The following is a 23,584-nucleotide window of genomic DNA, read 5'->3' on the forward strand; positions in this document are numbered from 1 at the left end:
GGATGTCAACCATCTACTTTGTTGCAACTCACATCGCATGCGCGACATTCCTTGATCATTCACTGGGTAGAAGTGGCAGCGTGCAGCTCAGCAAAGGAACAGTCCTTGATCCTGGCCATCACATGGATGAGATGTTCCCACGCTCTCCAGCTTGGATATTACAATTTTCTGATGTGGTCAAACATGTCCGACTGTCTTTCTTAATTGCTTACCACTCTGCTGCCAAAGTGCAAGAGCGCTTCTCAAAATTAATGAGCCATGGCACACTTCAAATTATAACATGATAATCATGGCCAACCCCCGAAAACTTAGTTCATCATAAAAACCCTCAGAACCAGCTCATCAGGAGGCCGCCACAACCATCAGGCCTGGGCCACAAGGCCTAGACCACAAAGACAAACCAAAAGACTTCCCATCTCTTGTGCAAAGCCTTAAAACAATGGTCGAGCGCTCCTCTCAAAGATTTGCAGTACTATTTTATGCTCCAAGTCAACAGCACTCGACAAATTTGGGCAATGGAGAAATCAGACGATGGGCAAAACAAGTGCTGGAGATTGCAAACTATGGCACACTCGATTTTCTGGTAGACAACTCGGCAAACAAGATTTCTTGCAGGTCCGTGAAAGCTGCAACACATGAAGAAGTGGCTGCAGCGCTCGCAGAGTTTTGCCACCCCTTCTCACAAACCACGCTAGGGTGCAGGGGATGGTGCAATTGGCATCATGAGCCCGAGGAAGCTGTGCGAGACCATGCCGCATTGTGAACTGAGTTCTACTTGGCGCTGGTCAGCTGAGTCTCTGCATGCTTGCCGTTGGTGGCGTGCGCATCACCATTCAGGGGCGCAGCTGCACACAGACACAAGACCCACTACAGCAATTAGACCTGATCATAGCACAGGATGCACACATTGATCCCACAAGACAACTTCTCTGTACAAATAAGATACTCATAATCTGCCATGATCTGCCCAGCTGAAAAATTTAAGCTGCTTCCAGTGGCATTCAAGGAACTTGATCTTCCTCAACATGTGTATTCCTCTCCCAAACCTCCTGAACCCCACCCAGCTTCTGATTAAACGTTTATGTACTGATGGCCAAAAGAAAAAAGAAAAGGTGGCCGGGATGCGAACCTGGGACCTTGGCGTCTGGCGACGGGGGAGTTCCCGGGGCGGTGACTCCCTCCTTAGGCGCCAGAGCGGGCAGAGTGGCACCCTGCCTGCCTGGGCGCTTCTTCATGGCGCTCAGCAGAGTTCCCCTGGCGGCGCGCGCGCTCAGCACAATGATGATCTCCAACCAGTAGCCAAAGTAGGCAAACAGCCAGATCGCAGTGCCCGAGTCCTGCGCGCCAGGACAGCCCCCGTTTGAGTCCCAGACATACAACAAATTGTTTTTGCTTGGTTTTGCTTCTTGCACCGGCCAATGAACAACTGATGCCATGCATGCTTGCGACAGATGCATAGCAGCAGGTACTCCAGTCTCATGAGCACTCAATGCCTCTCCTGAATGCCGCTCACATCGCATCCTTCTAGTAGGACTTCACAGGTGAAGAGACTCGATTCTAGTTTACTGCCACAGGAAGGCAAAAGAGTGCTGAGAGGTGCAGGTGCTCTGAGATTGGAAAGGCAGCTCACAGTGTAGCCGAAGAGGGCGGAGACGAGGCCGAAGAACTTGTTCTTGGTGACGTCCATGCTGCAGCAGCGGCTCCAGTCCCACAGCTGCCTGTTCTGCCACGGCCGCGCGCTGTTGGGGTAGCCGTAGTAACCGAACCAGCCCACAAACTGGAAGTATGTGAAGCCGCGCGCAGTCAGGCCTGTAGCGACCACACAGTCCATCTTGAGTGACAGCAACAGTGAAAGCACCAGCGTGACCCAACAGCAAGGGTCATGGGCCGCCACATACAGCAAATTGAGGCAACGTCAGCCTCTCCAAAACCAGGGGGGGGTCGTAAAACTTGCTCAAGACCAATATCACGACAGTGGCACATTCCAAGGGGCAACAAGCTGAGCTAAAACTTGTTGAAATAAGGTCCAAAGCTATGGTGAGCTGTGTGTCGGGCACCTGCTGCAATGAAGAGCAGCAGGACGCTCATGATGACCAGGAACCAGCCAATGTTACTGATGGATTTGCCCCTGCGCCACACAGCACACCAGAAAGTCCCGTCAGCATTTCTGCACTTTCTGCGCTGAAACATAAGCTTCTGTTCATCAGCCAAATTCCTGCAGCAGGCAGCCCTGCCTACCGCCACACCCACAGCTAGAGTCCAGCCTCGCGAATATCCTTGAGATTGCGGATGACAACTAGCAACCAGAGCTTGAGGGACAGGCATTGCATGTGAGATGACTGTAGGGCCTACAGTGTAGGCTCAGCCATCTATGGTCAGGGAGGGAACACACGTGTAGTAGAGGATAACTCCAACGATGACACCAAGGATGATGCCCACAATGCCGGCCAGGGGAATTGAGCGCGGATCGACGCCGGCAGTGACTCCACACAAGAACACCACAGACTCCAGCCCCTCTCGCAGCGTGTTGGAAAAGGCCATCAGGAAGATCTGCCACCAGCCCTGCGTCCTGCCTCCCTTCGTCTGCGCAGAGCAAAACACACCCCACTCAGGCAACCACCCCCTTGGTTTTGGTCCCCCGACTTGCGCGCAATATTGCCCCTTTTTTGCCTCTAGCCCATGTCCCGGGCCTCAGTGCGCTGCATGCAGTGCTGTGCCTCTGTCCTCCCTAATACCGTGCACAGCTTAACAGATGACAAGTTGCATTGTTGAGTAAGGTAATTTTGTGGCATTGTGGGGGGCTGTGAAGTAGGAAAAAACCTGTGCTTGGGAGGCGTTCTCCAGCTTTGCTCGCCACTTCTCCTCGTAGCCCTTGTACTTTAGCATCATCATGGCCAGTAGGGTGATGAGAGCAGAAGCGATGAGCATCAGGAAGGCCTCAAAGATTGACCTCCCTGAGCCCTTGAAGACCTGCTGCTGGGCCACGTAGAACAAACAGATGAAGATTATTCCGATCACGATCGCCAACCCAATGCCAGCGATCGCTCCCGCCCAGACTGCACGCCACGAAACCTGTCAGGGTCCTTCGAAATGCCATTAGTACTGACTCATATATGGTATTGGAGTTGCAACAACTCTCCAGGTCCTGCACGGGAGTCCCGTCCATCCAAGAATTAGATGCAACATTAGTGCAACAGCACGTATGCGATGTTGCCGGTAAACGTACCCCATTTCTTCAATTTGTGCAGCCCGAGCTTTGAGCACAGCTGCAGCATCACAGAGATGATGACCGCCGCCTCCAGCGTCTCTCTGAACAGTATGAACATCGCGGCAATGGAGAATATGTCGTTCATTGTGGCGATTTGGAAGGATGCAGCTCTGACAAATCCTAGTATCGACCGAGAACGGTGGGCAGGCACCGGCTACTGCTCGAGGAAGAGTCTCGTTCGGCACGAATTAGGACAGACAGCGACAGCACATTGTGAGGACTATCAGCCCCGCGATCGCAAGTACAGGAGACGCCAGTGTCCGCAAGGAGTACCTTGAGGATGGGGTGCAATGCCCATCTGAAAGTGTGCAAACCTCGTGCTACGGCCCTCGGTTCGGAGCACGCGGAGCACGACCGCAACGACCGCTTGTGACGTCAGGATATTTAGAATTCATCTGGTCCCTTCAAGAGGAGACGTGTGTCTCTCTAATGGTGCTGCCATTCGGACCATGCAACAGTTCATGTGGCAGTTAGATATTGTCAGTGTTGCACACTTTGTCATGGATTGTTTTGATCACTTGGATGCTGTCAGTACATCCAATCAGCCCTGGGCGGCTGGAGTTGATGTGTAATTTCCTTCCTTCCTTCCTTCCTAATGCAATGGTTTGCCCAATGTGGAGCTTGCTGCCAAACATCTGGAGCTGTGTGGTTTTAGGGGGTGTCTTGAAGCAGATAATTATGTGCACACATTGCTGTGGAAACGTGAGCGCTCAGCATTTTTTTTTAGTAATGCAAAGCGCATCTCTAATTCAATGAGATGCTTGCTCAACTTGCCAAGTGGAGACGGTGTCAGGTCTCCACAAATCAGACCATTCCAAGCCAAACGTATTGTATCAATTATATCACAAGCTCAGTGGCCCTTAGGCACAAAGGGACATGCACATTAGTGTCCCAGCCTTAAATCTTATTGTGTCAGCAACCATAAGTCCGTCAAATCTGCACTTCGTTCATGAAGCGTGTTTGTGTCTCTCTAGCTAGCTCCGGCATCAGTCATGTCAGTCTGGTCAATTGCCCCCGCTACCTCCCTCAGAATTAGGGGCTCACGCTCTCACTCCTGAAAAAAACAACTCTCAGGAATACTTCCTGCAGTTCCCTGCAGCTGAGGTTCGAAAGTCAAATTGCCTTTTCATCTGAACCCCATCTAAGCCACGGCCACAGGCGTCAGTATAGACTTGGAGGCACATTCCCTTGAACACTGCCTTTTTCGTCATACATCTAGCGCAGCCAAAAGGATACACCCATGTGAGCCGTCATATTGGGATCAGGTCCACCCGCCTGTGGCGTTTCATGAAATCAATGGCAAAATCTCCCAAAGAAATAATTAGTCTACATCGTGGGGCTGCCTCTCAATGGGGCCAAACCCCATTCAAGCCGCGCATTTCGCCGGCCGGCAATGGTAGCTCGATGGAGAGGAAATTGTCCCGACAGTACAAATGCGCATGCAACGGCGAGCGCGTCAGGTGATGTGCAAGATAGCAGTACACACAACCGGCACTCGCCACCCGACACATGCACACAAAAATTCTAGCTAATGATGCAGTGAACACCAGCTTGCCAGCAGCAGCTGTTCACGAAAGCCACTGACCCTTTTTCCGGCAAGGACAATGTGCTAAAGTGAGAGCCTCTGGATGAGCCCTTAAGCAGCGCAGCCCTGGACGGGCAAAATCTGGGATTCCTCACCAGTGCTTCAGTGGTACCACTTGCAGGAGCCCTGCGCGGCCCAGCCCTGGACGGGCAGAGCTGCTAGCAACACACAGCTGCTGCAGCTCAATGTCTGAGGCAGTAGCTACACTGAAAATCCCTCAAGAGCTATCACTCCCACAACATTTTCATGCCGTGCTTCAGTGGTAGCCGTTGGAGTTGCCGGCCTCGGGATCAAATGCGGCGTCGACAAGTCTCGCCCGCGCCTCGGCCGGGTTGGCCGCCGCGCGCCGCCTCGCCTTGCGCCGTTTGAGTAGCACGATCGGCAGCACTACCAACAATGCTAAGCCCACCAGCACCGCGAGTGTGACGCCCGCCTTTGCCCCATTCGACAGGCCCTTGCTCACCGGCACGTACCTGCAATTCAAGCAGATTCATTATCAAAAATTGCTGAAATGCAAGTGCATGCTCTCAACCTGTCATGGTGTGCTTACAAATGCACAGTGGGGGGGGGGCCGGTGGTAATAGCATCCCAGTAATTCTCATCTTCAAATTTCATCATGTCAGGAGCAGCAATTTGATGGGAGATACAGCATTATGATGCCAGCAGGCTTGAAAGCAGTCATTTCAGAGCAGTGGAATTGTGTTGAGCGACAACATATAGAAGGACTGAGGGGCTCACGTATTCTCCAGCAGCTGCGTCTTCATGATGCAGCCCTCGTCAGAGTGCGGCAGAATGTGGCAGTGCAGCAGCGCATAGCCCGTCCCTGCACATCCCCAGTGCATTCACATCACAGGCCTGCTCTCAATATCATCCAATACAGACGCACCGACAGTATCCTGATCTGTACAAAAGCTGCTTGGCTCTTGTGCAGAAACAAAGAAAATAAGGTGCAGAATCATGAAATGCTGCGGTGAGGTCAATAGGGAAAGAAAGGAGCACCTGTGATCTCGACTGGGCCCGGGATCCAGCGCACAGTGGCGTTCTTCATGCCACTGCTGGGCAGCAGCAGGGTGTCCACATAGTCCCCCACCTGCGCACAACCAGCCACTAAACTCTCAGCAACAGCCGCTCATGCATCAGAACCATCGCAAGGATATACGAGGTACTGCCTTTTCATGGATCTCAGGACAGACACTGCCAGTGTCCGCTACGCTGCACACACAAGATTGGCACTTCCTGTGTTTCTTGCTTAAGGCATCTTTACCAGCTTCTCCATTAAAGTTTCCTTCATCTTAGTTCAACCGGGCCAGATGCGTAGCTGCTGTGAAGGAATGCAGATGCCCAGCCTTTGGAGCAGGCAGCTGCAATACTTACTAACATGGTTGTGTCATTGTGTACACTGTCAACAGCACTCACTCTCCAGAGGCTGTTGAAGGCGTCGGTGTCGTTGGGCAGTGAGACAATCTGGTAAGGCTGGATGTGGTGGTGGTAGGGGTGCTGGTCGATGTTGTCCACCTCCAGCTGGGTCACCTCGCCCAGCACCTCCTGCAGGGGCTGCGCCTCGTTGTAGACCAGGGAGTTGATCAGGCAGTTGCCCGACGCCGGCCCCGTCGGGTCCTTGTTCGTGAAATTGACCAGACCCGAGTAAGTTATGGAGGTCACGCCGTCGGTCGTGGGCCCCACATTCCTGCGCGCATCAGGCGCTCTTAGCATATCTCTCTAGCGTTGCCGGTGAGGGCATGCTTGGCATGGCGGGCTTTCAAGGTAAACTATAGATTCCTAATTAGATTGTGCAGTGTGGTGCAGGTGCATGGAACAACACACAGCACACATGCTCTTCATAATTGGAGCAGCTTCCCAGCTCCCAATACGTTGAGGAGAAGGGTAGGAGGCACGTGTGTGGGCAATACCTGAGGTCGGAGAGGTAGGGAGGGAAGCGGGGCTGGCAGTTGGGGGCGCCAAAGGGGGCCTCCGGGTACACCTTGTAACCGCCCTCTGGGCTCTGTCGCCACAACACTCTCACATCAGCACGATATAAGCAATAATGCCACAATTGGGGCCACCATTAACATGATCGGTCACCAACACGTCGTATCCTCACAGCACACGCCAACCCAATGCTCAGGCTGCCGCAGTCATATCCTTATCCCTGACAGAAGTTTAGGGACAAAGAAAATCTGCACAGAAGGAAAAATAGCAAAGGGGCAGCAGGAAGGAAGGGGCATTTGCAAAAAGGGGGACTTACCACGACGAGGGTGGCCAGGTTGTCCTGTGTGAGCAGCTCGCAGTGGGAAGATCCGCAGCCGAGGTCGTTGCCGAGCGGCCCAGCACCAGTCCTCAGGCTGTACTCGCCGGCCTCACACACCACCATCACATCCACCCTGCACACACCATGCTTGCACATCGCATTTGATTTTGGACCAGCCAATCCCTTGGCATGTTCAGTGCTGATCTTTCTTGGGCACATGTGTTTGAAGCCTGAGAAGATGGCAAGTCCCCAAATGTGCGAGCAAAATCAGTTGAATACGAAAACATTAGCTGAGAGAAAATTACAGCAGGGGCATCTGGCATTTTCGGGATGTCGCTGGTCATGCTGTTGTGCATAAGAGCTCGCCCTTCCTTCCATGCACGAGCGCAGCAAGAGAGCTCTGATCCTAGGGTTCCAATACTAGAAGTTGCGATTCTGAAGGGAATGGCGTCTCAGTCTGGAAACATCCCACTGATTTGGGATGTACCAACCAGCTTACAGATCTTTTGCTAGGTGCAGATTTCCAAGAGAGTGCGGAAATGCACACACCTGTTGGCAGCTGACATGACGATGTGATCAGTGATGCGGGGGAAGTCACGGAGGAAGTTGCCGTCGCGCGCGTAAATCCCCAAGTGGCAGCCGCTCTGATTGAACGACAAATCCATCCATTTCATTGTGGCACCGTTCACCATGCGCCACCTGTACGCCTGCCCCGCCTGAACAGGCACCCAGTCACTTTGTCAGCAGCAACCTTCCTGAAAAACAGGATTTGCAACGACAATATGATCGTCAGCTGAGGGAGATCGCTCCTAACTGCTGGAAGAGGTAACAAGATGTCAGGCCTTTTGGGTTCCCAACACCAACCTCCCCTCCTCAGTGGCCTATAAGTGACTTGGTCACAGTGGTTATGACATACCTGCTTGTCTCATTAACACATTCATCTCACATCTGTCACCAGTAAACACCAAGCATTAATGTGGAGCCAACAAAGGCGGCTCACCTTCATATTGATAATGGGCGAGAAGACGCCATTAATGACAGTGAATTGCGCATTCTGACCGCTGGTGTAGAACGCCTCCTTAGTTACCGTGGGCTCCCAGTCGTCGCCGGTGCTGTTCTCGCCGCCTGCACCCGCCCACAATCCAGTCCCTGCCCCAAAAGCATTTTATCATCAGTGCCTTGTGCATAACAATATGACCCGCTGCAGCTTTCTCACGCATCTGCCATGTTTGCCCACATGACCCAATAGCTACTAGAGCCCCTCCTACAATTCAGTAGCATGCCGATTTCTACACGCACTGAAGATCCCACCCCTTGATATACCCCTAAAAACACGCAGATGATGATTGGAGTTGAACGGTGGCCCTGACGCAATGCGTCCATCAGCATGGAGGCTAAGAAGACAAAGGGGGAGCATGTTTACAATGATGGCTTCTTTTTACCTCGTCAGCACCAAAGCCTTACAAGATGTCTGTACACCAGGAAAATCACCAAAAAGCGCAAGAGACAATAGGAGCGGCGCACCATCCTCTTGCTTGTCAGGACCGCTACAGCAGAAGGGGTCCTGCGGCACCGACTTGACGGCCACCGCTATGTATCCGTCGTCAGTGGGGCCCGGTGAAGGGTCCGGCAGGCCTGTGTCGTTGCCATTGATGTTCATCATGAATGTCTGCGCGCACCACACAAGTACATGACAAATGCTGGATGATCTTGGGCGATTCAGCATCGGTGACATCCCTTCCAATTGTACAGAATAGCTGCATGGCTTGAGCTTGAGACTTCTGTCTGGGGTTCAGCCAGAGAGTTCCCATGGGAACCGGCAGATTAACACAAATATTTGCGCGACAGAAAGGCTTCTGCCCAGGAAACTTGCATTTCAGCCCTCCCGCCGCCTTCTTTGGATATCATTTTGGCCTCACAGCAACGACTTTTCCTGTGAGTGCATGGACATGAGAAGAACCTGCGCGGCAAAGAGCAGACCTGCATGTGCATGATGACCTCGTTCTCCGGTGCGAAGAGCGGCCGGAAGCGCTCGCAGGAGGGCGTCGCCAGAAAGTCAAAGCCGGTGGCCGGATTTTGGTCGACCACCAGAGGCACGCTGGCCGACTGCGTCTGCAGCGAGCCGGAGCCGTGGTGGTGCGGGTGCATCCTGCACACGTCATGAACGCCTCAGCGCAAGTATAGCGAGTCCAGAATGGCTGTCAGAACTGCACAAGAGACAGCTACTGATTGTGATAGGTGTGTGTGAGAGCCAAGCTCTCTATGCATGTGTGTGGGTTTCAGAAGATGCATGCATGATAAGGCACCCCTGACAGCCATTTCAATGCGGCAGAACACTCACTCAGATTAGCAGAGAAGAAATCGACTGCTTTGACATGCAGCCAAATGTCCTGAAGCAAGCTTAACGTGGATGAAAGTATAGCGAGTCCAGAATGGCTGTCAGAACTGCACAAGAGACAGCTACTGATTGTGATAGGTGTGTGTGAGAGCCAAGCTCTCTATGCATGTGTGTGGGTTTCAGAAGATGCATGCATGATAAGGCACCCCTGACAGCCATTTCAATGCGGCAGAACACTCACTCAGATTAGCAGAGAAGAAATCGACTGCTTTGACATGCAGCCAAATGTCCTGAAGCAAGCTTAACGTGGATGAAAAGCCTGAAAGGGGTTGACTGGACAGGTGAAACCTCACCAGAAGGTGCCGGGCGAATGCACGGCTGGAATGTCATACTCGTACTCGACGCATTCACCCGGGTTGATATCTGCGAAGATGTTGTCGCCTCTGAAGCAGGTAGTGCCGTCTGCTGGTGGTGGACTGCACGGCGCGCCATCGGTGCCTGGCCGTCCATAGTGGCCGTGGAAATGGTGTCCCAAGATGTTGGGGTCCTTGAATGACTGTCCTCCCTGCATTGTCAGACACAGCGTTGCCTCCCTTAGTGCCTCGGTGGTTGAGTGCTGTAGTTTCAAGGAACTAAGGGCATGGATGGGTGCACAAAGGGTGTCACAAAGGCCCACGTATTGAATGCTGCATGCTAGGAAAATGGCCGGGTTGGGCTTCCAGCAGGCATCAGGTAAGCAAGGTGCACTCCGGTGAATGAGGGGTGTCATTTGGGGTGTCAAATGCATGCATGCGGGATTAGTAAACAGGCAGGCAAGGGACAGTTGACATACCTCGAGTGGGAATGCGGAGACGCCAAAGTTGAAGGAGGAATTGATGGTCTCGGCTGCGGCCGGCAGCGCGTTGCACACCCTTGTGCGAAGCACAGAGTCTGCACAGCAGGGCTTGTTTTTAGATGGTCTCGCAATCCCATGCATTTCCATTGACAGCCAAGAATGGATAGTGCTTGCTGTTACTCAGAAACTGAGACATTTTGACTAAGTTTGTCACTCAGCAGCAGGAGGTTAGAGCATACCCTGTTTCACACGGACAACTCCAGCGACCAGCTGTTCGTTGTACACTCTGCCAGTGTACAGAATGAAGGGGTCTGCATCGGATGTGTTGTCCCCAGGCCCCTGCGGCCATGCTTATACGTCTGAGAACAGCTCTCAAAGGGCTCAGAACCCAAACTGCTGCAAAGTGACGGGCGACAGATGAACAATGCATTGCATTCGATGCAATCACTCACCGTGATCCTTGCTGCGCCCATTGTCAATGTAAATCTGTTCTCCAGCACAGCGAGCTTTGGGAGCTCAACGCGTGCAGGGATGTTCACGACAGGGATGCTCGCCCCGAGAGCTGCAGAGGGCGCCATGGCCACGGATGGCGCCTGTGCTGGAGACTGAGCATGGACGATCGCTAACAGAAAAAGGATCGCACTTGAAAGGACTGATACAGACATCGACCCCATCAGAAGACAGTCCGTCCGATGTAAACCGGCCACTCAAGGTTCCCGACTCGAGCAGGCCTCGCGCTCACAGGCAACACAAACCCATCCCGCACAGCGTTTGAGAGGAAACGTACCAGAATTGACCTAACAGCGCTATCCCCGCACGTCGCAGGCAGAGGCTCAAAAGCTCGCGCTTGGAGCGTGGAAAGCATGCGCTGGTGATGTCATCGTGGCGTCTAGTACTTTGGGCTTCATGTCGCGGCCCGTATTAGGATCCGGCCTCCTTCGTCTCGTGACGGTGACCTCGCTCCAGGAACACACATGATGCGTGGGGTGTCCAGTGTCGCATAAATAATTTCAAGAATGTTTTTGTTGCTCGTGTGCGCCCTGGCGGGCATCGCCGGTGGGTTGGCATACGAGCAAGGGAATGTTGGTGCCCTCCCGCAGACCTGCAAGACCCGTTTGGATCGGATATACGAGACGTACTACTCCATCGATGTGTTACCGGGCACCTTAAATTGCACTAGCGTCCTGATGGACAACCTGGACAACACGAGTGGGGTGGACTGCAGCACGCCTGAAGAAATTAGAGCATGCTTTTATGTGAGCCCTATCCCTGCCTGCAGCCACTGAGCAACTTCACTTGTTCATACTGCCTTGTGGGCTTGTTGAATTGTCCTTACACGGTTGCAAACCCTTAGGCCTGGGCTGCCCACTCTGAGTATTGCAGTGCCCAGGACCTGCCCCTCTCAATGCCTCCCCTAAGTCTTGATAGTCAGTGAGCCTTGCCATTCCCATAGGTGGCCAATGTCAGCCTGACACTGTCAAGTGCGGCATCACACTCCTAGAGCAGACTAAGGACAGCCCTGCGCATGCTGTGCAGTATGCCTACAAGCCATGGACCAGCTTTGTGCGGGACTGCGAGCTGTTCTCCCTGGCACCCACCTGCACACCTGGGAGCCCCTGCAGCAAACCAGTCTCTGACAGCCCCTGGTGGCTGCGCTCGCTGAACCTGCTGTGGCGACCAGCCAGCTATGAGTACGGCACCGGTGTTGTGCCCAACAAGGGCGACGGCTGGCAGTACTATGCTGATGAGGGCGAGGTGAGTCACTATTCCCCTCCAAGCGCTGCTATGAAGCATGAATTGATGACCCATCTTTGAACAGCACAGGCCCTTTAACAGTTCAGCACTTGTTTGAAACGGGTGTTGTCCTTCTCAGCAAATTTTGCCATCTTATATCAATGCACTGCCCAGGCATTGAGGTTCCTTAATCTATTGGTGTGCGCATGAATGTAGCAAGAAGTAATTTTGAGGGTGCCGGGGTGATGCAGGGCACAAGGAGGAGGTACAGGCGGCTATTTGCTGAGGGGGAGGGTGGCGCGAGCGGTGCCAGCGCTGGCTGCTTCCCAGACTTTTACACTCCACAGGACTTTGAGGACTGGCTGCAGGGCAGCTTCCAAGGTGAGCCACTGACCCACTTCAGCATGATGGCCTTTCTGTTCCTGTCATTACCAATCTCGCTATTATATTACAACTCTTATTACCAACACTACGGTACTGTTACAACACATATTGTCTGTGTTCTGTGCGCAGACCCAGTGTACACCAACCAGGGATCCAGCCCAGTTCCCATCATCATCTGGATTGTGCACAGCGCGGCAATTCTCTCAATGGCTGCGTTCTAGGAATGGTGTCTTGACCGCTGCGGATTGCGCGGTGACATCAGACTTCTTATACTCTAGGTGACAGGACAAGGACCCACATTGAGGGATTGCACTGAAGTATTGCCCTGCTCAGGGTGCAGGTTGAAAATGATGGCAAATTGCTTGAGGTCATGCAACCTCTGCCTGGGTTGAATTTTGTTAGCTTCCCCAAAGTTGGAGTGAGTGAGGGGTAGAGATGCAGAGTATGTACTGCAAGGAAGCAAACAAACTTGCCTGCCTTCATTAATTTAGAGCTATGCACATTTTGCTATCACATGATGTTCCCTGCAGAGCGCTCCAAGATGCAATTGGTAGACATTGTAAAAGAGTTGGTAAGATCATTTCTGACAGACTGGCAATGTATGCAGGCTCACAAGACTTTAAACTCTCACTGTCCCCGCACATAGGCGCTCTCATGATCACGCCACGCACACGCCAACTTGCACACTAATCCTAGAGAAAGACATATGCACACTAAATTCAATAGCTTTTCATGCTGGTTTATAGTGTTTCAACACCTTGCCTGCCTACTGGACTGCACGTTTCCACTGTCTGGAGCCTCATTATTGTATCAGCAGCACTACCACAGCTTTCCTTGCATTGCAAATGGAGGGGAATACCCAAAGCATTCATTCAAAATTGCTATTCTTTGTCTGCATGATTAAGCAGGAAGGATCAAAGCTGGTGATTCAGGGCCCATTCGGAAAGATGCGCAGCGCATCAAATCCCCCTCCTAGGACATCGTAGTAGCAGGGGTAAGGACGCGTGCTCTTGGATTGCAACACTCCAGAAGAACTGGTCTGGATCGACTGTCCACCTGCATGGACAGAAAGAAAGTTCTCATGACTGAAAAACTGTCTATGCAAATACAATTTAACAATCTCAGCCTCACAATTGACGCATCTGCCTGTCCCCATGCACTGGCTACCTAGCAGAACTTCTGAGACACCAATCTTGTCGTAAGGGACTACCATGCGCCAGCTTTTGCTGGAAACGTCCTTGCGTCGCTGCCTCTACTGTTTCAAAAATTATGCACTCTTCTCAGGCCCGTCAGGCATCCAGAAAAGCACCACATGTCACCAAGATGGGACACAAGGGGAAGAAGGGATGTGTCTACTCACCGCTGGAGGAACTGCTGGAGAGGGACTGCTGCAGGCGGCGCTTGCCAAAACCCCCAAACCCATCCGTGAAGCCGGGGGTGTTGAAGAGGTCTGGCACAGGGCTGTTGGTCCCGAGGTTCTGCTGCTGCAGGCCCGGGCCGGATACTGCATTCGCGACCTGCGTGCCGGTCCCGCTCGCGCCGGCAAACTGGGGGCCGGAGCCCACGCGGCTGACGATGTTAGGGGAGGGGCCTGCGCAGCAGTGATCCATCTTTCAAGCAGGGAAAATAAGGAATCCCACGAAAAGAAAGATTGCACAATAAGAGGCATGAAAGCGCGCTGCATGTTGCCATGCCAGTCATCTCAGGCGCGCGCTGCAAATTTGGAGCTTTACAATTGGAACAGAACAAGCAGACTGATTGAATTTGTGTTCCAATTAGACCTGACAGCAATGCCAACCAGGTGATGCTCAATCAGATGATGCTGGCCACAAGTCACTCGAAGGTGGTGCAGCATGGGAGGAAGCCTCACTGGCAAAGAAGAGCGGAGGAGGGGGCTGCAGTGTGGGAATCTCCGTTACAGGAGGCGAGACTGCAGCGCCGCCACCAGCAGCGGCGAAGATGGGGGAGGGAGGTGGCAGGCTTGGAGGAGGTGACAGCGGTGGAGAGGGAACGCGCGTGACTGCCGCTGCCAGCGGCAACAGCCCGGCAGCTGCCCGCCTCTGCGCCAGCTGGATGCCACCTGCTTTTGCATCATTACACCCGCTCAGATGCAAGTTCAAGCACGCCATGTGTGGTGGCCAAAAAGAAGGTCAGCTGGTTTCCAAAATAATCCCTGCGCTTTGCACCCTGCCACCATACCTGCTCAGATTTGAGACAGTCTCAGCCATGAAAGTCTAGTTGGGCACCGTTCTGTTAACAAAGAGGAGCGCAGATTGTGTCGTGTTAGGTGGAGCATTGGTACTGAAGGAAGGTTGCTAGGGACCAACCTGCTGGGCAGGTGAAGTTGCCGGTGACTCGCAGGCCGCAGCTCCACAGAGGGTCAATTGTGGGAACATCAACGTAGTCTGTCTGCTGGCAGGGCGAGCCAAACAGGAATGGTGTCTGCGCACATCACCCAGCCAATCCTCAGATCAAACATCCGGTGCCAATGTTGCCATTAGTTGCTTACATGCCTCTGTGTGAACAGTGGATGAACAGGGCATTTCACAGATACTCTCTTGAGTGCACACATGCATCTGCCCGGAACGATTGTCAGCAAGCGAGGGACGGGATGACTCACCGTGACGAAGCAGGAGCCCATCTGATATAGCACAGTGTTGATACCTGATGCCTGGCCTGTGATAATTGCCGATTCTGCATGAGAACCATACATCACTTCAGTTTTGCCCGCCGCAAACCTGCTCAGTTCAACGTCTTCTGCAAGTTCTCCAGGACACTGAAACAAACAGGACATGCTCTGGTGCTATGGCTCACCATTGGTGGCCTGGATGTTTGCAGTCACAGTGCCTGCAAGGTTCAGGACTGCTGTGTCCTCCAGCCCAATCACATACACATCCCCAGAGCCAGACGCTGCAATTGTGGCATTCCCAATGATTCCATCCACATAGATGCGGCCCAACCTGTGCCCACACAAATGACCGGCTAACCATTGCTCAGGCAAGGACTGGGACAGACAACGTAGTATTATATCACGCTTTTCGTGCCAGAGGCAAGGTGCGCATGCAGACAAGCTGCATGTAAAGGCTGCCAACATCCTACCCCTTGATGGCCCCGCCAGATCCAAGCAGGGCCCAACAGGATAATGAAAGCTACAATAAGCAAGCATGCATGCTCATGCGAAGGGTCCTGCAGACAGCTCAGCATCACAACTTCATCACTGCATGCATGGGTGGATTTGGGATCTCACCCAGAGCTCTGCACCCTCAGGGTGTCCGCGGTGAGGCTCAGCACATTGAGGTCCTGAGATGAGAATGGAGCTGACGCGGTGAAGTTGTCTGCCACAAACCCAGGCCCCACAGTGACCTCTGCTGATGGAGATGGTACGAAGACTCCAGAGAGGGAGTCAAACGGCAGGCTCACCTGCAAAAGACGGGGATGATAAGCCAAAGAGAGCAGGACAAAGGGAGGAAAAATCCCCTCACAGGGGCTGGACCACTCAGCATTGGCGGTGTGCTTCCAACAGCATGCGTCATCACTATCTGCTGAGAAATTTTGCATGTGAATGGCCATAACTTACTGCTGGTCATCATGCCTCAATGTACTCAAACAGAACAGCAACAAGGAATCAACTCAATTGCTAAGCATAATGACCAACTGACTTGCATCCGAGATTGGGACAGAGGCGTACGATGGCAATGACAGGGTATGGCGTGCGGAAGTCGCCTTCAGTCCACAGCTCAAGCGTGCCATCATCGGTCACATTCAAGTTGATTGCTCCAAGGACCACATCCTCTGCCTGGATGTCCAATGTGTAGTTGTCGGCTGGGATGATGTATGTGTTGAAAGGCCAGCAGACCTGCACACAAGCATGTCACTTCAGAGAGTTTCAAGAGATACATCCTGGTGCAAGACAAGTTGATCCCCATGCATGCAGTGAACCGCACTCCTTCATTGGAAGGTCCAAAGCATTCCCAGATCCACTGCAGCTAAAACTTCTGACGTGTGCTCGACAAGTGCAAGGTTACTTCGGGGAAAAGATCGATGGAGATTCCACCTGGATGGAGCTGAAAGGTGTATCGCTGAGGTCGACATAAGTGTACGTGACTGGTGGGGCGAAGGTCTCCTGAGAAGGCGTGGGTGCTGCTGCAGGGACTTCCGCAGGTGCTGCAGCTGGGACCTCAGCAGGTGCCGCAACAGGAGCTTCCGCTGGTGTTGCTGGAACGATGACCTCGGCCGGAGCTGCAGCGGGCACAACAGAGGGACTGGGAGCTGCAATAAGGACCTCTGGAGCCGCTGTGGGTGGCAGCTCGGCAAAGAAGTTGTCCGCTTGTCCCTGAGTGCAGGCGATCGCAGCGAGGGCAAGCATCAAGCACAGAGGCATCCGCCATGACCAATTCCGAGTCATGACGTCTGCGATCGTGTAGCTCTCCTTTGCCTTCCTTGTATGGATCGACTCAAAGCATAGTCCCAAGTCTCAGTCTCTTCTGCAGTGGCTCGGCTTGCCAAGGACTGAATAGCACTTGCTTTGCTGGAAGGTTTAAGGAAGCTTCGCTGACATGAATAAAATCGCAGCGTGCCACCTCCAAACGACAAGTGGCCCGATCACCGAGTCAAGATTTGCGCTTGCATGCACGTGGTCCTCGTCACCCAGGCTCTTCTCAACTGCATCTTCAGGTCTCAAGAGCAAGATCAGGCAGCTTCACAATATTCCTCTCAATCCAATCATGCATGCCATGCGGTGCAAGCAGTCAGCTTATTGAGAGCTTGCGATGCATGCATGGGCGCGTCCGACGAGTCCATTAGGCTCTTCAATAATCTACCTCCTGGAGGAATCTTTTTAACTGGCGCCAAGGCAATATCCAATACCACTCACAGCCAATATCAGAGACATGCATGGCAAACAGGGCAGCTCACAGATGCAACATGTGTACACTGGACAGGCATGGACGCAAGCAAGCAAAATTGGTGCTCAAGTTCTGAAGGCAAATCCACCTGGCCAAAATGTCTAATCTACTGCTCTCTTCCATGAGGCAATATCACACGCAAGGCAAGTACAAAAGTCAGCTCACAGTCTCTACCCTATGGCATCAATGACAGGCCCCAGCCGATTTCATAGGTACTGCAAGCAAAGTTCCAACTCACAGGAAGGCAATGCAACTGCAACTACATGCATCCTTTCAAAGCAAATTGCTGACATGATCAGGCTGAAAATCAAATCTTCTGACTGCAGGCCATTGCGAGCAGAATATTCTTACTTTCCGCACCTCACATGCTCTCAATCTCATTCATGATCTTTATATCTCATCAAAATCTTGACATTCTCACTGCCACTGCAACTCTCTCACGGCTCACTTGCCCAGCGTGTTCATGAAGGGCGTGTCAGCAAAAATCTCCAGCGCATTATAGCCCCCGACATTGTCGTAGTAGCAGGGGTTCGAAGTTATCCAGACTGCTGCTGGGTCGAAGGCCGTCAGAGAGCCACCAAAGGGGAAATTTGTCGTCGCGCCTGCAGCATGTCAGGACGTGACGTCAGCTTGTTGCGATCAGTAATCCTTGTCACAAGATGTACCAAAGAACAGCCCAATGCCTAATTCATTCACAGAGCAAGTGGCTCGCTTCCAAAAAAATCTAACATTGTCCACAAGAAATCCCTCAGTTATGAAGCTTTCTAGAGGCCTTTCAACATGCACAAGGAAGATTTTGATGTACAAATCAACTGGCTTCCTTTTACACACGAAGAGGCCTCCAGTATCGACTGTTCATGTTGTCTGCCGTCGCTTTTAGAACCCATTGGAGCATCCACCAGTTTGCCAGAAGGAGGCAATTTAAAAGGATCATATGCATAAAGCTGCACGTGGGTATTGCCAGACCTGTGGGGTTGTTGTTGAAGAAGGCCTGCTGCAGCTTGCGCTTGCCCAGCGCTCCAAAGGTGCCCTGGCTGACAGAGCCGCCGTTGCCGCCCGCAAAGGTGTTTGAGCCGATGTTCTGGCCCTGCAGGTTGGGGTTGGACACTGCCTGTGCCGCCTGCGTCCCCTGCCCTGCAGTGCCCGCAAACTGCTGCCCCGGACCAACTGAGCTCGCCAGGAAAGCCGGCCTCGGCCCTGCGGGGCAAAATTTGCACTTCTTAAGCTTGAGCACCTTTCAGAAAGTGTTTGTCCACTGGATTATGTCCAGCCGCAGGGATGAGGGCATGTGCAACTCTCAGGCAGGCACTGAAAAACGACAAGCTCAGCTTTGAGCTTGTTTCTCGGTCAAAGTGTCATGCATCTACATACAATGAGAATGTGTTCATCATGCAGTCCATGATGTCAGGATGTATTCATCAGCGTCATGGAACCTGAAGGCAGGCAGGGCCAGCAAGGTTCCGGGTGCATCTTCCAGATGACTTTGACAAGCACCCATTTGGTTGCCAGATCTTCACAGAACTGCAAGTGCTGGCAGGGGTGAGGAATGCGCGCGCACCAGGGGGGGTGAGAATCTGGAAGGGGGAGATGGGGGTAGGGTTGATGATGGTTGGGAATCCGGCCACAGTCCGCTCCTGGGGGCTGCTCACGGGCAGAATTGGGATGTCCAGCAGAGGCAGCACCCCGGACAGGCTCGCCTTGCCCGCAGCAAAGGTGCCTCCTGCATGCATGCACATCATGCAGTGCTCTCATCTCATGGTATTGGAGCTGCTCAAGAACGATCTGCCATGAAAGATCCTGGGCTCCGATGCTGCTTCAAAATAAGAATTCAGTGCAAGGCCCTGAACATTCATGTATCGGGGCCAATGGTGTGCTGTGCAGAATTTTGCTAATCAGCGAGATGGCGTGACCCATTTCGATGCCAGTGGCTCAAGAGAACCAAAGGCAGCTCAAAATCGGGCAAATTATCTACACTGGTGTGGAAATGTACCCAAGCTCCTAAGATTGTCAAGTAAAGGATACAGACTGACCTGCAGGGCAGTTGAAGTTGCCGTTGATTTCCAGGCCGCATGTCCAGACCGGCTGGGGTGCCGGGATGCCGACATTGTCTGTCTGCTTGCACGGAGACCCAAACAGCCACGGAGACTGCACAAAGGCACACATCAGAGGCCTCAGTCTGCATTGTGATAGTACTGTGGCTCTGTAATATTTATATATCACCCCCAGGGTGACATGAGGACTCCTATCCTGATGTATTAGACAGTCTTGAAGCAGATCAGGTGCATGGCAGTAAGAACAGGTAATGCTTGCAGTCAGTGCGTGCAAAGATATCAGCACTGGAACAGGAAATCGCACATTAACGATGCACCGCCCCATGTCGAAGACCACAGAGTTGACGCCTGAGGCCTGCCCAACGATGAGGGCATTATCTGCATCACCATAGCATGCACATCAGCTCAGACATATCAATTTATACTGTCTGGCATGGCAATACCCTGAGCTGTACGGTAGAGTGTGCGAGGGAAATCATGCCTTCCCTAGGCAGGCACAGTGCAATATGCCGGTTCACAAATGTCTCTCTGTACACCATTGCAATCAAGTGCAAAGACATGATCAATGCATGCCTCTGGTACTCTGCAGCTCTTCAAAGCAGAACTTGAGTGGGGAGGGCATCGAGAGATTGAACCCACACCGCTCATGGGCTTCACGTACACATTGGCAGTGCCGGCGAGGTTGACTGTTGCAAAGTTCTCCAGGCCGATGACATAGACTGTGCTGACGCCTGAGGCTGTGATGGTGGCATTTGTGATGGTGCCATTCGCCAGCACCTGGCCCAACCTGCACAGCACCAGACTTTCTGATTCAAGAGCCAATTCGGCGCTGGATTTGAGGTGGCTAGAGGTCAACAAGACACAGCAGATCAGAAATTGTAAGCTATTCTTGATCTCATGTGCAAGAGGCTGCTCGGATCAGCACTGTTGTGTCAATTTACCGACCCATGCAGTTTCTGCCACAGGGGGCAACAGTGCTTGGCACAGGCAGAAGTGATGCATGCATGTCCACAAGAGCAGCCTCTCGGATGCTACTGGCCATGCATGCAAGCAGGGAGGCAGGAGATTATAGGCAGGGTTGCCCACCCGGATGTCTGCACTGCCAGGGTGCCAACAGTGAGGTCGATGAGATTGATGTTGCCGCTGCTGAAAGGCGCTGCAGCGGTGAACCTTGGAACATTCAGGCCGGGGCCGATTGTGACCTCTGCAATCGGGGATGACACAAAGAGCGCCGCCAGACCATTGCTCGGCACTGTGATCTGCATCACACAATCCATGCCTTGCACCAATCAGCATGATGCATGCGTTTTGTGGTCATCAAAGATGCATGCATTTTGCAGCATGTGCCCATGTTCAGCAATAGTGTTTAAGCGACAGGAAATACACGAGAACATGCCATGCCTTCCACTTGCCTCATGCCCCAAAGGTGCGTGCATGTTGTGGCGCGTGCACTTGTTGAGCTTTCGTGTGGAAGCAACAGTATATGCATGAGAATATGCCATGCTTTCCACTTGCCTCATGCTCCAAGGTTTTGCAATCTGCAACCTGCTTCTATGCAGCGGCTGCTTTCCTTGAAGCTGGATGTATGGGTCTTGTGCATGGGCGCTATGTTGCATAGCAAGGAAAAGAGGGGACTGACCACCACAATGACGGGGAAGGCAGACTCGATGCTGGCGGTGGTGAAGAGGGTGAGCGTGTCGTTTTGCACATCCCAGCCCAGGCCATCCAGGACATTGTCCTCTGCTTGGAAGTCAAACGCGTAGCTGTTCCCGATCTGCACCAAGGTGTTGTACGGCCAGCACAGCTGCATGCCACAGGGCATTTTCAGCAGATTCTTGGAACAATCCTGCCACCAGCTTTGTCATTCACACTTGTGCGCGAGGCTCTCTAAAATATAATCAGGGATCATCTGCAAACAGAGAGGCATTGGCCCCCTCTGTGTCAGGGTCTGGAGTATTCGTGCTGCAGAGGATTGCTGCATGCATGCGCCAATGGTTGGGACTGTTGCTGCTTGCACAAGCAATCTGTCTCGGACAGTGTCTGTCTGCAGAGGTGAATGGCAATTGCAGCTAGAAAGGTAAAATTTGAAACGGACCTGGATGGTGTGAAAAGGCCGGTCCCTCAAGTCGACGTGCTGCCTCTCGGTGGAGGGAGCCATCTGAGAGGGAACCGGGACTGCGTGCAAACCAGAAACGTTCGTGAGTCTTGTTCGAGGCCCAGAAAAGGCGTCATGGTATTGAACTCGAGGACAAGTTGCACCTGATGTTCCGGCTTCATTTTCGCCTGCGGGACCGCCAAGAGACGGAGTCGGGGCAGACGCCATGAGTGGCCGCTGCGCAAAGCTCCCTGTGAGAGCCAGAAGCAAGCAGAGAAGCAAGAGGTTGCCTCGAAGCGTACAAGCCATCGCAAGTTGCCGAGCTTCAAAGGGAGGACGAGCCTTGTCAGCAGCTTTCTGTGGAGCGTCTAAACCTCAATACGAGGATGAAGAAAGCTTCAATATACCAATCAACGGATGTTTGAGGTCCTCTGCACACAAAAACTTGACAAGAAATCGATATCGAAAGGCCTTTCCTGCAGGACAGGATCTCCAAGATTGACTGCCCACGGCGTGATGCGTTCGTCTCCTGTGGCGTTGAAACGCTTGCATGGCATGCATGGGTCACTTTCCTCCTCAAATGAGGAGGAGAGGGAGAGAAAATAAAGCATGCGCTCTGAATTAATCTCTTAATGCATCTCGTGGGGAAAGGAGGTCTCCTGCTAGTCACATTGGCCATGGCATCAGTTGAAACAAGGCAGACCTGTAGGGATCTGCTGTGCTGGCTGTGGCATCCGCATTGCATGCATGCCAAACAATCTCTAAGGCGCCTAGAGAGTGCAGCTGAGATGCAGATTTCAAGTCAAAATAGTTACAAATTCCCTCTCAAGCTTACATCAAGCTGACTGGATTCTGGATCATGATGAACACACTTCAAGCAAGCAAAATACACTTTTCAAGGGCTTATCATCTCAACTGGGTCAAGGCACGCACATGGCAATTGGATTGTGGTATATACGAGATGTCTTAGAAGCAGAGCCGTCTCTCAATGGGAACTCCTTGATCAACATCCCAAGGCCCCAAACACACCCACTTCAGAAGCTACAAAGCTTCTGCGCCCTCTGGAAATTATCCCGAGAAGAGGCCTAGAGCCAGCGGCGCAACATATTTCTCTTGTCCAATAATTCGTCGGCCAGACAGGCTAACCATCACAAAGAGCGCATGCAAGCCCATCAGTCGGAGCCAGCCCAAACTTGCCACCCCGCACAAGAACTGCTGGAAAGATGCACAGCTGCAGTGCAGTCAATCCAGCGCTCATGCACCAAGCAGCCAGCCGGCCAAGCTTTACAAGGAGGCACCCACAACCACTTAACAGGAGCTTTTGCCCCTTCAATACCTGACCTAAAATATGCCCAAACGGCCCATACAATCGGCACTACCCAAATCACGCCGTGATCTACCCAATTAATAGGGTGGCTGTCCTTCAGAGAGGCTCAGAAATACCTCTCCAAAGCGCCTTTCCCCAGGACACGCAATCAGAAGAAAGAAAACGCTCCCGCCCTGTTTTGCCCAGGGCAGTCTCTGCTGGACATGTACAGAATGTGGACCCCTCAGATCCCTTTGACTCAGGAGGCCTGAGCACAAAGGGCCAAGAACATGTGCGGATGTGTGTCCCACTCCCTAGATTCACTACAAAATGGCTTGCACCTGACAACAAAGCCTCTAGGCAGAACTCGTACAGATGTAATGGAAGGCAGTTGACCCAGAGGGGGCGAAAGCCATTACTACTCCAGCACTCCCGTGTGAAAACACTCTCCAAAACCGTGGTTCAATTTGCGCGGAAAAGGTACTTCCCTGGACTGTCTACATTCTTCCCCAGCAAGGTGACTCCAGCATTGCCCGCACACCCCACTTGACTTGCCACCACAGCCTCAGGCAGCAGAGCCACCGTCATTGCTATGCTGACATGCTGCAACACTGGCCGAATTCTGAGTGCGGGTGCTGTCTCAGCTTCTGCTCTCCGCACTGAGACAGCCCTGCACCCCTCCCTTAATCTCTCACAAGCCGCAGATCAGACACCCACCAGACTTGTGCATGGCACCAATGATGTGCCACTGCAGATTCCCAAAATTATTGGCATGCCGCCATGGTCTCGCCACTTCCTCTGGACTGCAACAAACTCTATGATTTCTCTGCTCACCA

At 52.7% G+C, this 23,584-nt stretch overlaps 5 protein-coding genes across 5 annotated transcripts; 1 reads left to right on the top strand and 4 right to left on the bottom strand.

Moving 5' to 3' along the window:
- Positions 1-142: 142 nt before the first annotated feature.
- On the bottom strand, positions 143-3,455 carry COCSUDRAFT_52684 (iron permease FTR1). Its single transcript, XM_005650593.1, has 7 exons — positions 3,227-3,455; positions 2,821-3,056; positions 2,393-2,583; positions 2,058-2,128; positions 1,631-1,809; positions 1,130-1,337; positions 143-845 (listed from the first exon to the last, which is right to left on the bottom strand). Exons 1-7 carry the CDS (start codon positions 3,351-3,353, stop codon positions 772-774), a joined length of 1,086 nt encoding a protein of 361 aa, XP_005650650.1. The 5' UTR covers positions 3,354-3,455; the 3' UTR covers positions 143-771.
- Positions 3,456-4,635: 1,180 nt separating this feature from the next.
- On the bottom strand, positions 4,636-10,852 carry COCSUDRAFT_46497 (hypothetical protein; the record flags this gene model as incomplete). The annotated part of the gene is made up of 14 exons (XM_005650594.1): positions 4,636-5,326; positions 5,592-5,676; positions 5,853-5,943; positions 6,270-6,540; positions 6,764-6,855; positions 7,099-7,234; positions 7,651-7,817; positions 8,102-8,226; positions 8,626-8,770; positions 9,082-9,250; positions 9,793-10,004; positions 10,272-10,369; positions 10,514-10,613; positions 10,727-10,852. The coding sequence occupies 14 exons, from the start codon at positions 10,850-10,852 to the stop codon at positions 5,110-5,112; spliced, it is 2,034 nt and encodes a 677-aa protein (XP_005650651.1). The 3' UTR covers positions 4,636-5,109.
- Positions 10,853-11,315: 463 nt separating this feature from the next.
- Positions 11,316-12,980, top strand: COCSUDRAFT_52686 (hypothetical protein). The gene is made up of 4 exons (XM_005650595.1): positions 11,316-11,530; positions 11,811-12,029; positions 12,260-12,389; positions 12,522-12,980. Exons 1-4 carry the CDS (start codon positions 11,462-11,464, stop codon positions 12,611-12,613), a joined length of 510 nt encoding a protein of 169 aa, XP_005650652.1. The 5' UTR covers positions 11,316-11,461; the 3' UTR covers positions 12,614-12,980.
- A 340-nt stretch (positions 12,981-13,320) lies between these two features.
- COCSUDRAFT_40265 (hypothetical protein) lies at positions 13,321-16,797 on the bottom strand (the record flags this gene model as incomplete). The annotated part of the gene is made up of 9 exons (XM_005650596.1): positions 13,321-13,448; positions 13,753-13,983; positions 14,263-14,472; positions 14,720-14,834; positions 15,013-15,086; positions 15,207-15,352; positions 15,640-15,812; positions 16,081-16,248; positions 16,447-16,797. The coding sequence occupies 9 exons, from the start codon at positions 16,795-16,797 to the stop codon at positions 13,321-13,323; spliced, it is 1,596 nt and encodes a 531-aa protein (XP_005650653.1).
- Positions 16,798-17,740: 943 nt separating this feature from the next.
- On the bottom strand, positions 17,741-21,505 carry COCSUDRAFT_61106 (hypothetical protein; the record flags this gene model as incomplete). Its single annotated transcript, XM_005650597.1, has 9 exons — positions 17,741-17,898; positions 18,263-18,493; positions 18,855-19,016; positions 19,327-19,441; positions 19,652-19,725; positions 19,989-20,134; positions 20,434-20,606; positions 20,987-21,151; positions 21,443-21,505. The coding sequence occupies 9 exons, from the start codon at positions 21,503-21,505 to the stop codon at positions 17,741-17,743; spliced, it is 1,287 nt and encodes a 428-aa protein (XP_005650654.1).
- Positions 21,506-23,584: the final 2,079 nt, after the last annotated feature.

This window comes from Coccomyxa subellipsoidea (assembly GCF_000258705.1).
Source record: "Coccomyxa subellipsoidea C-169, whole genome shotgun sequence".
NCBI classification, from domain to species: domain Eukaryota; kingdom Viridiplantae; phylum Chlorophyta; class Trebouxiophyceae; family Coccomyxaceae; genus Coccomyxa; species Coccomyxa subellipsoidea.